This window comes from Syngnathus floridae, chromosome 14 (assembly GCF_059516105.1).
Source record: "Syngnathus floridae isolate MCC-2025c chromosome 14, RoL_Sflo_1.0, whole genome shotgun sequence".
Taxonomy (NCBI): Eukaryota; Metazoa; Chordata; class Actinopteri; order Syngnathiformes; family Syngnathidae; genus Syngnathus; species Syngnathus floridae.
In genome coordinates, this window is record NC_142426.1 from 9941766 (window position 1) to 9956417 (window position 14652).

At 39.9% G+C, this 14652-nt stretch overlaps 1 protein-coding gene and 1 long non-coding RNA gene across 2 annotated transcripts; one reads left to right on the top strand and one right to left on the bottom strand.

Annotated features, from left to right (window-relative positions):
• On the bottom strand, positions 1–8491 carry LOC148387663 (uncharacterized). The gene is made up of 4 exons (XR_015862531.1): positions 7869–8491; positions 5149–5291; positions 1169–1231; positions 1–1041 (listed from the first exon to the last, which is right to left on the bottom strand). It is a non-coding gene; the product is annotated as an uncharacterized LOC148387663 (long non-coding RNA).
• On the top strand, positions 633–11621 carry LOC148387664 (myosin-7-like). The gene is made up of 38 exons (XM_088396018.1): positions 633–711; positions 857–1064; positions 1457–1600; positions 1674–1830; positions 1911–1938; positions 2283–2388; positions 2457–2549; positions 2651–2714; positions 2798–2896; positions 2997–3100; positions 3572–3710; positions 3781–3899; positions 4085–4234; positions 4306–4476; positions 4552–4861; positions 4933–5012; positions 5107–5312; positions 5393–5516; positions 5617–5753; positions 5849–6104; positions 6175–6417; positions 6485–6661; positions 6746–6891; positions 6970–7060; positions 7133–7522; positions 7661–7787; positions 7877–7995; positions 8077–8273; positions 8355–8538; positions 8843–9008; positions 9095–9219; positions 9305–9613; positions 9688–9891; positions 9976–10272; positions 10758–10862; positions 10943–11038; positions 11125–11259; positions 11485–11621. The coding sequence occupies exons 2-38, from the start codon at positions 864–866 to the stop codon at positions 11503–11505; spliced, it is 5820 nt and encodes a 1939-aa protein (XP_088252144.1). The 5' UTR covers positions 633–711; positions 857–863; the 3' UTR covers positions 11506–11621.
• Positions 11622–14652: the final 3031 nt, after the last annotated feature.

A 14652-nucleotide genomic window follows, 5' to 3' on the forward strand; every position in this document is an offset into this window, starting at 1 on the left:
TGAAATTATTTATTGTGTTTATTAAGTGTGTATTGGTAATTGTGTTGGAAGATAATTTACTCAACGGAGGGTACACTATTTATGGACGCACAGTGTGTGTCCGTTCTCACAGGCATCATCATCATAGAAATTTCCATTCTGTTTTAGCCTCACTTGGAAAAAATGATTTCCCGGAAGAGTTGATTGACAAACGTGGTCAAAACAAAGATAGTGGGGAGAGAGAGCGTGTGCTTTGGATGACTCATAGATGAGTTATGCCGGAGAAAGTTCCTGGCGCCGTTCCCAAAAAGTCACATTATTTGAGCGTGAGGGGTCAGCCAAACATGATGAAAGCTGGAGAGTCATGTCACAAGTGATGGAGAGCTGTTTGTGTGTGTGTGTGTGTGTTTGTGTGTGTGTGTGTGTGTGTGTGTGTAAGTAAGGGTGGTGGCCTATTAAGGCAGGGTTATCAGGGTTTATAAATGTGATCCCTGCAGGTTGCACAGCTGTGTCCTCCTCACCTGGATCTTGTAAGTTTGCTCAATTTTTACCATTTTTTTTTTTTTTTACCATACAACACTATTGCATGAGCTTAAATATAAGTGAAACAAACAAGGAATTTAGAAATATACATAAAAAAACATTAACTATTCTCTTTGATTTCTTTGTAGCTGAAGTCCTTTGTTCGTATTCTCAAGACTTCTTCTGGCTTTCTCTGAGTTGGACGCACTGGTAAATTATAAACTAAACCTAAATGGTTTGACTCCATTATTAAGTCTCGAAAATAATTACAAATAATGAAATCTTAAAATGATTGCAAATAATGAAAATGATTGCTGTTTGCCATCTGTGATGTCCTTATTCTCTCCATTTACAGTGAAGCTATGGGGGATGCAGAGATGTCTGTGTACGGGGCAGCAGCCCCGTACTTGCGGAAGTCAGACAAGGAGCGGATGGAGGCTTCCACTCGCACCTTCGACATTAAAAAGGAATGTTTCGTCCCTGATGCGGTGGAAGAGTTTGTAAAGGCTTCCGTCACAAGTCGAGATGGGGACAGTGTCACTGTGCAGACGGAAAATGGAAAGGTTAGTGAGCTTAATGGCTACTCAAATAGAATTTTGCCAACATTGACAAAAAGAGGAACAAAATACGGTTTGGTGAGAAGGTGAATATTTAAAACTCCACGTACATTAATTACCCAGCATGCTTGGACGTTTGACCTGTGTGGTTCCCAGTATGCTTCTTCAGTGGCCTAAAAATAAAGACAAAGTAAAGTTACACTTGAAAGATAAAGTTCATGAGTGTATTCTTGTTAGCAAGAACTATTCTCCAGACTAGTGAGAAGCAGTTAGAAAATGATCTGAGCCAATCTTAAAAATGCTATTTTTACTCTTAAAAGTAGAAGCTTGATTTAAAATAAATAAATAAACAAACAAATAAAAAAACATTGTACACATTTGACGTTCATGTTCCTTAGACGGTGACCGTCAAAAGCTCAGAGATTCTGCAACAGAATCCTCCAAAATTTGACAAGATAGAAGACATGGCGATGTTGACCTTCCTCCACGAGCCCGCTGTGCTGTTTAACCTCAAAGAGCGTTACGCGGCATGGATGATCTACGTAAGATAATCATATTCATTTTCCTGTCATTTCTTGATGTCACGCAACTTAGAAGATTCCTTTTTTTTGTTAGACCTACTCCGGGTTGTTCTGCGTGACTGTCAACCCCTACAAGTGGCTGCCAGTCTACGACCGAGAGGTGGTTGTTGCCTACAGGGGGAAGAAGAGGAGCGAAGCTCCTCCTCACATTTTCTCCATCTCTGACAACGCCTACCAGTACATGCTGGCAGGTACCAGCTGTCTCCAAATCTTTTGGCCAATATTTTAGCCAAATGTTATTACTAACAACTTTTAAAAACCTGTTTTGCAGATCGTGAAAATCAGTCAATTTTAATCACGTAAGTATATATACTTCATATATATCAACATGTTGACCTCAACATTATTTTTATAATTTTGACCCAATTATTAAGCTGTACCAAAACTGCAATTAAAATGCTCAGTTTTGACTGACACTCTGATAGAGCAATTCATGTAACAATATAGTTGTATTGTACAATAATTAAATGTATAAAAATAATTTTTTACTTCTCTTCCTCTGTGAACACCACACTCAATATAAAACATTATTAGCATGTGTTTCATCTCATAAGATCGTGCATGTGTTCCCAATAATATGAATGGTGAGTTTCAGAGCTATGTAGTACGTATGGTATACTGACAGCACACTTTCTAATTACAGTGGAGAATCCGGTGCAGGAAAGACTGTCAACACAAAGCGAGTCATCCAGTATTTTGCAAGTATTGCGGCTGGAGGTGTTAAAAAAGATTCCACTGTCAAAGACAAGGTACACAAATTTTGCTATGTCAAACTTTTTATATGCAATCAGCAGACCCTAATACTCTTTTCCAACAGGGGACGCTGGAGGATCAAATCATCCAGGCTAACCCTGCCCTGGAAGCTTTTGGAAATGCCAAAACCATTAGGAATGACAACTCCTCCAGATTTGTAAGTTGTCACGGTATATATATATTTTTTTATTGTAACAATACATAGCAATTCTATTAAATACTAAATATGTCACCATGTATACCAACTCGATGAATCAGGGTAAATTCATCCGAATTCACTTTGATACCAGAGGAAAATTGGCTTCTGCTGATATTGAAACATGTAAGAAAAACACTGTACATAATTCTCTCTTTAATAATGCCCATTTGACCAAATGCATCATTATCCCTTTTACATCCTTTCAGACCTTCTGGAAAAATCTCGAGTCACCTTCCAACTTAAGGCTGAGCGTGATTACCACATCTTTTACCAGATTCTGTCCAACAAAAAGCCAGAACTTCTGGGTCAGTTTTGAGTGAAACACTATAAGGCCAATTGTTGTGTTTCATGCACTCTGCTTTACAACTGTCTTACTCTTGTGCCCTTGTCTCACACCCCATTCAGAAATGCTGCTGATCACAAACAATCCTTATGACTACGCCTTCATATCTCAGGGGGAAACACAAGTGGCCTCTATTGACGATGCAGATGAACTAATGGCAACAGATGTCAGGCTTTTATTTTATTTTGGATGTTATTACCTTATTTTCCGCACTATAACGCGCACCTGATTATAAGGCGCACCTTCAATGAATGGCCCATTTTAAAACTTTGTTCATATATAAGGCGCACCGGATGATAAAGCGCATAGAATAAATAAGTCAACGTTGCTCAAACGTTAATGCAATCACAATATAGTAACACTCGAAATAGTGAAAACAATAACAATATATCAATAACTCAACGTTGCTCAAATGTTAATATCACACAACACACAAAATAAACACGTATAGCTTACCACGAATCCATATTGGCCATATATAAGGCGCACCGGATTATAAGGCGCACTGTCGGCTTTTGAGAAAATTGGAGGTTTTTAGGTGCGCCTTATAGTGCGGAAAATACGGTACTTATGTCTCAGTCTAACATCTTATGAATGATCTGTCATTAAAATAGTTATGCTGTATTCTCTTTGACAGAATGCATTTGATGTGTTGGGCTTCACACAAGAGGAAAAGAACTCTGTGTACAAGCTGACGGGTGCCATCATGCACTATGGTAACATGAAGTTTAAGCAGAAGCAGCGTGAGGAACAGGCAGAGGCTGATGGCACTGAAGGTCAGAGCAAACCTTTGTCAAGGCAGATCAATTTTACACAAGTTTGACTTAATTTGAGTTTTGTCTTCAGATGCTGACAAATCAGCTTATCTAATGGGCCTGAACTCCGCTGACCTTATCAAAGGTCTTTGTCATCCAAGAGTTAAAGTAGGAAATGAGTGGGTCACCAAGGGACAAAATGTCGCCCAGGTAAGAAATCTAGGAATTCAACTTGTTCTTTGTCGTTTGAAGAAAAAAATGATATCCATCTGATTAATGTTTTCTTGATACCGCTGTTTTGGGTTCTATTAGAATCTAATGGACTCATATATAGACAATCTAATAATTAGATTGTGCAAGTTATCATAATGTTTTGCTCGGTTGCTGTCTTGAAGGTGTATTATGCTGTTGGAGCGCTATCCAAGGCTGTTTATGAGAAGATGTTCCTGTGGATGGTAGTCAGAATCAACCAGTCACTGGAGACCAAGCAACCTCGCCAGTACTTCATTGGAGTTCTGGATATTGCTGGATTTGAGATCTTTGATGTGAGCTTTGTCTTGTATTGCTTTGTACAAAGATGACATTCGGTTACATTTTTATTCGTTTTCTATTTCAGTTCAACACCTTCGAGCAGCTTTGTATCAACTTCACCAATGAAAAACTGCAACAGTTTTTCAACCATCACATGTTTGTGCTGGAGCAAGAAGAATACAAAAAGGAAGGCATTGAATGGACTTTCATAGATTTTGGAATGGACTTGCAGGCCTGTATTGACCTAATTGAAAAGGTGAGAGACACTTTTCTGAGAAGCTATAACTGATCAGACATAACATTGGAATCTAAAATGTCATGTTCTCCTCAGCCCATGGGTATCATGTCCATCCTTGAAGAGGAGTGCATGTTCCCCAAAGCCAGCGATGCAACCTTTAAAGCTAAGCTCTACGACAACCACTTAGGGAAATCCAACAATTTCCAGAAGCCCAGAATAGTCAAAGGGAAACCAGAGGCCCATTTTGCCCTGATGCACTATGCTGGCACTGTTGATTACAATATCAACAACTGGCTGGTGAAGAACAAAGATCCTCTAAATGAGACTGTTGTTGGGCTTTACCAGAAATCTAACCTCAAATTATTGGGGATACTCTTTGCTAATTATGCTGGATCAGATTCAGGTACCAGCAATTCCATTTGGGATTTTATCAAATTAAAACATTATTATAATGTCTTAATCTGCCCTGAACAGCTATGGCTGAAGGTGGTGAAGGCAAGAAGGAGAAGAAGAGAAAGGGCTCATCTTTCCAGACTGTTTCTGCCCTTCATCGGGTATTTTTCCGGATTTCCTCAATCTTTAACAATGATTTGACATGAAAAGTATTGGTTGCTATCTAACCCATGATGAATCCCTCCACATTATTAGGAGAATCTGAACAAGCTGATGACCAACCTGAGGTCTACTCACCCCCACTTTGTACGTTGCATCATCCCCAATGAGACCAAGACTCCTGGAGCCATGGAGAACCCTCTGGTGATGCACCAGCTGCGCTGTAACGGTGTGCTGGAAGGCATCAGAATCTGCAGGAAGGGCTTCCCCAACAGGATCCTCTATGGAGATTTCAAACAGAGGTATTATACATATGATACACATACATACAATATATTTATATTACAACAATGGCTCAAATGGACCTAATTTGATTTGATAGGTATCGCATTTTGAATCCTGCTGCCATTCCTGAGGGACAGTTCATTGACAGCAGAAAGGGAGCTGAAAAGCTCCTTGCGTCACTGGATATTGATCACAATCAATATAAGTTTGGTCACACTAAGGTGAGAATCTTGGTTCTTCTGCTTCCTACGGATCATTGAATATTATTCCTATACATCAGAAAGAAATGAAATTCATGTATGTACATTATGACATTGACAGGTATTCTTTAAAGCTGGACTCTTGGGTCTACTTGAGGAAATGAGAGATGAGCGTCTCTCCAAAATCATCACCGGCATTCAAGCGAGATCTCGTGGTCTTTTGTCCCGTATTGAGTACCAGAAGATGGTGGAGCGCAGGTATTTGCTTTTAAAACCAGCACAAACTAGAGTAATAATAGTGTTTTATTACATATGATATTAACATGGCCGATACTTGTGCTTAAAAAATCCAGAGATGCTCTACTAGTGATCCAGTGGAATATCCGTTCATTCATGGGAGTCAAGAATTGGCCTTGGATGAAGCTGTTCTTCAAGATCAAACCTCTTTTAAGATCTGCTGAAGCAGAAAAGGAAATGGCCAACATGAAGGAAGAATTCCTGAAGTTGAAAGAAGCTTATGCAAAGTCTGAAGCACGAAGAAAAGAATTAGAGGAGAAAATGGTTTCCCTTCTCCAAGAGAAGAATGATCTGCAGCTTCAAGTTCAAGCAGTTAGTACAGTATTTGTAACATGTTAACCATACATGAAGGTTGTTTTTATTAACAATTATCATTTTGCAGGAACAAGATAATCTTTGTGATGCTGAGGAAAGGTGTGAGGGTCTGATTAAAAACAAAATCCAGATGGAAGCAAAAGCCAAAGAGTTAACCGAACGACTGGAAGATGAGGAGGAGATGAATGCTGAGTTAACAGCAAAGAAGAGGAAGCTGGAGGATGAGTGTTCCGAGCTGAAAAAGGACATTGATGACTTAGAATTAACCCTTGCTAAAGTGGAGAAGGAGAAACATGCCACTGAAAACAAGGTACAATCCAGATGGTCCATGTCCTGAAGAAATCATGTATCAGCTAAAAATATATTTCTATGAATAGGTGAAGAACCTGACTGAAGAAATGGCAGCTTTGGAGGAAATCATTGCAAAACTGACCAAGGAGAAGAAAGCCTTACAAGAAGCTCATCAGCAAACACTGGATGACCTTCAGAGTGAAGAAGACAAAGTCAACACTCTTACCAAGGCCAAGTCGAAACTAGAGCAGCAAGTGGATGATGTATGTATTTCAAATGATTAATTATTAATAATTGCTAATATACTGCCAGATATCAACATCTGTTCTTTTTGTGATTTCCTTAAGCTCGAAGGGTCTCTAGAACAAGAAAAGAAGGTTCGAATGGACCTTGAGAGAGCAAAGAGGAAGCTTGAGGGAGATTTAAAGTTGACCCAAGAAACTCTTATGGACCTAGAAAATGATAAACAGCAGCTTGATGAACGTTTGAAAAAGTAGAATTCCATTGAACCATTGCCTGACCAATATTCTGATTAAGAAGCCTTAATAATTCTTCTTTATGTGTATTTCAGGAAAGACTTTGAAATTAGTCAGCTGACTGTGAAAATTGAAGACGAGCAATCCATAATAATGCAGCTACAGAAAAAATTGAAAGAGCTTCAGGTAAAAATTGTGCAACCAGTCATAAACGGTATTGAAAATTATTATTTAATATTTCACTGTTTTAACCAACAGGCACGCGTCGAGGAGCTGGAGGAAGAGCTCGAGGCAGAGCGAGCTGCTCGAGCAAAGGTGGAGAAGCAGAGGGCAGACTTGGCAAGAGAGCTGGAGGAAATCAGTGAGAGGCTAGAGGAGGCCGGTGGAGCAACATCTGCCCAGATTGAGATGAACAAGAAGAGGGAGGCTGAATTCCAGAAGCTTCGCCGAGACCTGGAAGAGGCCACGCTGCAGCATGAAGCTACTGCGGCCACTCTGAGAAAGAAACAAGCTGACAGTGTGGCTGACTTGGGGGAGCAGATTGACAACCTGCAGAGAGTCAAGCAGAAACTGGAAAAGGAGAAGAGCGAACTCAGACTGGAATTGGATGATGTCGTCTCCAATATGGAACACATTGTCAAGTCTAAGGTAAGTCATGTTTTGACATTACCAGAAGCAACATTAACAGAGTTGCAACATTCAACATAAACATGGATAAGAATTTTTTTTTTGTTGTTCACAAAATGGTGACAAACGATCGTGACCTGTAGAATTTTCTTCTCATAGGTGTATTTGGAGAAGACTAACCGAACTTTGGAGGATCAAATGAATGAATACAGGAATAAATGTGAAGAACATCAAAGATCCCTGAATGACTTTAGCACACAGAAAGCAAAGCTCCAAGCTGAGAACGGTCAGTAGAACCATACAGAAAGAAATATTAGCGATATAGTAGATATCAACATTTTGGAATCCAGAATCAAGAAATGCATACCTTTCTAGATGAGTATTGCAGACAGCTAGAGGAGAAAGAATCTCTCATTTCTCAGCTGACAAGAGGGAAGAATTCCTATAACCAGCAACTGGATGATCTGAAACGACAATTAGAGGAAGAAATAAAGGTACGAAAATACTGCGGAACACTTAAATGATGTCACTGTGTGTTTGCAAAGAACCAATTTGAAACAGTCTATTCATTTTAGGCCAAGAACGCATTAGCTCATGCTGTGCAGTCTTCTCGCCACGACTGCGACCTGCTCAGAGAGCAGTATGAGGAAGAACAAGAGGCCAAGGCCGAATTGCAGCGTGGTATGTCCAAAAGCAATGCTGAGGTGGCTCAATGGAGGACCAAGTATGAAACTGATGCCATCCAGAGGACTGAAGAACTGGAGGAGGCTAAGTGAGTTAAAAACACAACTGTATACCCAACAGTAACACAGAGAGTGTCACAGTAAACTAAGGACCATGGATTAAAATGCAGGAAGAAGCTAGCTCAGCGTCTGCAGGATGCAGAGGAAGCTGTGGAAGCAGTCAATGCAAAATGTTCCTCTCTGGAAAAGACCAAACACAGACTGCAGAATGAAATTGAAGATCTCATGGTGGATGTTGAGAGGTCAAACGCAGCTGCTGCTGCTCTGGACAAGAAGCAGAGAAACTTTGACAAGGTCAGTACATATATCATTTTTACATCATTCCACTATCTTTTTTTCTTCTGCTCAATTAGGACCTATAAACCGTTCCAAGGAAAAGTATGTGAACCCTTTAGAATTCCATACTATTTCTACTTCTCCATAAGGTCACAAAATATGCTCTAAGTCACAAAAATAGACAAACAGCTCGTTTAAACTGTGAAGATCAAATCACATTCTATAACTCATTTATCCAGAAATCCATGGAATTCCAATAGTTCAAATATTTTTCTTGCAACATGTATAAATTACAATCTTTGCTTTACATCTTAATTCTCAGGTTCTGTCTGAGTGGAAACAGAAGTATGAGGAATCTCAGTGTGAACTGGAGAGTTCCCAAAAAGATGCCCGCAGTTTGAGCACTGAGCTCTTTAAATTAAAGAATTCCTATGAAGAGTCCATTGATCAACTCGAAACTGTCAAGAGAGAGAACAAGAATTTACAGGGTAAGATAAGGGAAGGGAAACTTGATGATGTAGTATAAATTATTTCTTAAATAACCAATTCATTGTAAACAAATCCCTTTCAATAGAGGAGATTTCTGACCTCACTGAGCAACTTAGTGAGGGAGGGAAGGCTCTTCATGAGTTGGAGAAAGCTCGTAAACAGCTGGAGCAGGAAAAGGGTGAAATTCAGTCTGGTCTTGAGGAAGCCGAGGTACAAGCTCATTTAAACTTTGGTTTCTTTGTGTGTTTTTTTTTTTATAACCATGTCCGATTCAACAATTTGGCATCCATCATAGGCCTCCTTGGAGCATGAGGAGGGCAAGATTTTGAGAGTTCAACTTGAGTTCAACCAGATCAAGGCAGATATGGAGCGCAAAATATCTGAGAAAGAAGAGGAGATGGAACAGTGCAAGAGGAACCTGCAGAGGACCATCGACACCCTGCAGAGTTCTCTAGAAGCAGAGTGTCGAAGCAGGAACGAAGCCCTTCGTTTGAAGAAGAAGATGGAGGGAGACCTCAATGAAATGGAGATCCAACTCAGTCAAGCCAACAGGCAGGCAGCTGAGGCTCAGAAACAACTCAAATCTGTTCATGCACATCTGAAGGTAAACTAGTAAAAATACCTCATGGACATGGTTTAGGTTGCTAAAATTAATATGGTGGATGTTATCATATGAAGGATTGCCAACTTCAGCTGGATGACTCTGTCCGAGCCAATGATGATCTTAAAGAGAACATTGCTATTGTGGAGAGGCGTAACAATCTCATTCAAACTGAGCTGGAAGAACTGAGGGCTGCTCTCGAGCAAACTGAGAGAAGTCGCAAACTTGCTGAGCAAGAGTTGTTGGATGTTAGTGAAAGGGTGCAGCTGCTGCATTCACAAGTGAGAGAAGCACATGACATCCACCAATCTACCATCTTTCTGTTTGCTACTAAATAATCACTTGAATCTTTTTTGTTGAGTTAGAATACTTCCCTGATCAACCAAAAGAAAAAATTGGAAGCAGATACCTCCCAGCTTCAGACAGAAGTAGAAGATGCCCTCCAGGAGTGCAGGAATGCTGAGGAGAAGGCCAAGAAGGCCATCACCGATGCGGCCATGATGGCAGAAGAGCTGAAGAAAGAGCAGGACACCAGTGCTCACCTGGAGCGTATGAAGAAAAACATGGAGCAAACCATCAAAGACCTGCAGCACCGTTTGGACGAAGCTGAACAAATTGCAATGAAGGGAGGGAAGAAACAAATGCAGAAACTGGAGGCTAGGGTAAGACAATTTCTGATTTGTGTCACTTAGGTTTGCTTTGTTCATTGATTGTATATCTATATTTCATTTGCAAGGATGGGCAACTGGCGGGATTAGAATGGTCTTAGATTAATTTTTATAAATAAACATGTTGACTATAGCTGAGCAGCCATTAGTTGTAATACTGCCGTTCCCCACAAGGTAGCATTCATGACTTACAGTGCCTCCAATCCTAATACAGTAGTTGCACATCAGAAAACGAAAGCTTGTCTTGGCTTTGTGGACTTATGCCACAGACTGGTATATGAATGAACTGCTTGCTCGTCTACCGTTGTAATCAATCTCCATCAATTCTGTCAATAACTTATACAATAAAGTAGGGCCTGCAAATATAGGTCACAAACGTGTTTGGGAAATGCTGTTTTCTGTAGCAACAATATTCCCACAAAATTGTTCAAACTTGCTTTCATATGGTCAAATTAATTAAGAAGGTTGTCCTTGATTAGGTTAAAGAGCTGGAGAGTGAGGTGGAAATGGAACAGAAGAGGAGCAGTGAAGCTGTGAAGGGTGTGCGGAAATATGAACGACGCATCAAGGAACTCACTTATCAGGTTTGATGATTAAGGCACTTCTCTTTACCACAGGGACACACTCTTTCTAATTGACCTAAACTTTGCTCTGATTTTGACAGACCGAGGAAGACCACAAAAACCTTGCTCGTCTCCAAGATTTGGTCGACAAGCTGCAAATGAAAGTCAAAGCCTACAAGAGAGCTACTGAGGAGGCTGTACGTGTGAATACATTTGGTGGAAAACGTGCACTTGTTCCCCTACCATCAGCCCGTAAACATCTATTTTCCTATATTTAAAACAGGAGGAGCAGGCTAATGTTCATCTGGGAAAGTTCCGGAAGCTGCAGCATGAATTGGACGAGGCTGAAGAGCGTGCTGACATTGCTGAGTCTCAGGTCAACAAGCTACGCGCCAAGAGCCGTGATGCCGGCCCCAAGGTTGGTGCATGATGCACCCTGCAGCTGATACACTACCCGACCTTTACACATGCTGCATTTAATTTCTATGCTGCTTTGAAATTGAATCATTACTATAAACACGCTATTTCAGCACCTCATTGTAGTCGATTGTTCAATACTGTATATTGCTTAGTGGTACTAAACTAAAGCAATACTAATCCGAAGATTTAATAGCTGTTTTTTTGTTCCCCAAATCTGCAACAGAAAGGCTTTGAGGAGGAGTGAAGTTTGGAGTCTTCAGCAAAACCTTTTGCTTGCAGTGTGATGTAGATTCCCTCAACACCCCCTCACAATTCACTACTTGTAGTGTCTAATAAAAGCTTATCAAGCATTGCACCACCCCTCTACTGTAGTTGTCATTTTCTTGCCATACTTGAGTTTTACTGTTGATATATTTGCTTAGTCGTATGTAGTATTGGACATGTCAATAGGTTGAAATAGGTTGGAAAATAATAATTTTTAAACCAAATGTTTTTCAACTAAATGCTGACATAGCTCCAACATGCCATGAAATTGAATATTGACAAAAATATTCCATAAAAATGGGCTACCTGCAAAATTCCAAAATCGCCGCTCCCTTTCTAAAACAACAACACCCCATCCGCCCCCAAAAACAACAAAAAACAAAAACCTAAAAAACCCAATTTGGTAAATTTCAGATTTTTTCAAATATTAGTCAGTTGACTTGTGTCGGTGTTATAGATACAGATTACTGATCATTCAAAATTTTTAAAAATGGCTTGCTGTCTTTGTTCATGCAATCTTAACAGTTAAATAATCATGGTGTTTTGGGGGTCTCGTGAAAAGTGACTATTTTGGAGGTAGATAGAACAAGGCTTCGGCCCGATGCGAGTTATCCTTGACCAATCACAGTATAGCAATATAAAAATCTTTGTGTCTTTCAGAAGCAATTTGGCTACAAGGCAATAAATTAAAATAAAAAGGACATCATGTCCTTGTTGATATAATAAATTCTGCAACTCAAAATGTAATTTATATTTTAGCATGTAGACACTTAGTCATAGTATATATGTAGTTATTGTGCATTTTGCACCTCACACCTAAATAATAATAACAACAGACTTTTTCAATAATATGGGAATTAGGTTTTGGTTCAGAAGGGTCTAACTCAGTTCTTATTAGTTGTTATTAGATCTGAATGGAAAAAGACAAGACTCATTTCAGTTTTGGATGTCGGGACGCCCGAGTTTAAGTAAAGGGGAGCACAAATCTCCTGATCTTAAAATAGAGTTAATGAAATCCCATCTGCCAGGGCCTCAAGGTCAACAATAAAGCACATATAATCCTAAGCAGCTGCTCAGTGAATCCCCGCTAAAGTCTGCCTGTTTCCCCAAATGGCCATGATGGCAGATTTCAGTGAATCGATTTGTGTGTTAAATTACCGGTACGCCTAATCATCATACTTTAATGACGTGAAATCAGTTTTTAAAATCTCTTTTACCAACATGTTGATCTATTTTTGCAGTATACACAGCTATAGCTTTATTTTTTGATAAGACGAAAATGTCAGTATGGAGTGATTTCTTCCCCCCCGTTTTTTTGGTGACATCACGTCTTTGTTATTTTAATTTCTGCTGGAGACGGAATAATCATTTGATAGAGGAGGCAGGAAATTGAGGCCCCAGACACTCTTGGTGTGAAATTCTGGGAGCCTTTAGTATCTCATTACAAAACATGTCCTTGGATCCTCAAAGTGGCAATCACGTCTCTAAGAGCTAATGAAAATAAATTCACACGTTGACATAACAAGGAGAACAATATGTGTGAAGGACTAACAGCATTAAGTTTTAGAACGTCTGAGTCTTTGCCCAAGTAGAACACCAAAGATTGACCGAAAAAGAAGCTTAACACTTGAACCTTGATATGATTATGCTCTTATTCCTGCTAAAAAGAAAAAGTATCTATGCTACACGCCTCTATTTTTGAGGGCTCCTCCTATTTAAAGTTTAAGGAGATGATGTAAATGTGTTAAGGCATAAACAAGGTATGCCTCCTTTAATGAGTAGAGGTTTGACCTATGATCAGACATATCTTCACTTGGTCTTTAGCAGCTGCAAAGAATTTCTCGCTTCCATTTGGCAACCTGACGCCAGCTGTCAGTAAGAGGTCCGCTCACTTATTTGAACGCAAATAATCTCAGCACTTGTCAGCAGTTGTTGACCTTCTTTTTATCTCTTAACCTTTGAAGGGACTGTGATTGTTGGTGCTTAGGACTGTCTGTCCAGTTCCTGTTATAGTACACATCTATGATGCAGGTTGGTGAGATAAATTGTAGGAGTTTTACTTCTTTGGGGAACAAAAAACATCCCACTTGCACAGCCGAAACAACACCACTTCCATTTGTTTAACTTCACACAGCCCCTCTGATTGATTCTCATAAATTTGCTTTTTCATGTTTCCAAATGCTGCTATGTAATAGAACAGCCAAGCCATCTCAGTTGAAAACAATGTAACCTGTGAAGTACATAAAAATCAAATTAACCAAGACCACACACCCAGTTCTCAAATTGGAGAAAAAAAAATCGAGACAAAATAAATGAGGGGACTTCGCTGAAAGATGCTCTCATAGTTTTTTTCTCAAGAGGCTGGCATCTAATCTGGAGTACAAAAATGTAAGGAGGAATGCCGTCTACCTGTCACTCTCAGTGTATTTATGTGAAACAGGCTGGGTGTGTGTATGTGTGTGTGGCCAACATGTGCTGTTGTTATCCTTGATGCAAGCAAAGCCTCTGTGGCTGTTCTCCTCAATCAGTGCAAGGTTTTAAGAAGGCATTTCACACTGTTATCTTTGTCCTCAAAGACACAAAGCCACGTCAACAGGGCTGTTCGGGACCAGCTTTTTAATGGTCGATGGCTACTCTATTGTGACCTTGGCATTACAGTGGAGTCTGTCATACTGGCACAGCCCACTGTTATTTGTCATCATTACAGCCTTTCAGTGAATCTCAGCCATGTCTCCGACTGAAGATTTTAGTCTGTGTTGCCTCACACTCGTCGCCTGGATAATCTCACAAACCAACGTTCTTTATTTAGAACTCCCCCACTTACCATCTCATGCCGTTTATACTGCAACAGTGGCCCTCCTATGATAACTCACCACATTATGTTACAGACACCACTTAAGCCCCCTGAGTAACTGAGACCCCTTCATAGCATAACGTTTTTTGGAGATCCACTGAGCTACTTTCCGTGGTTTATATTGTTTGTATGAAAGGACGTCGATATACAAAAAAAATAAAGGATTATGCAAATAAATTTAGTCCAATTGTTCCCAGATGAAAACAATTTAATACTGCTACATTCATATAAAGTCTTGAGGATGCTGGTCTTCTACCCAACATCCATTGTTCC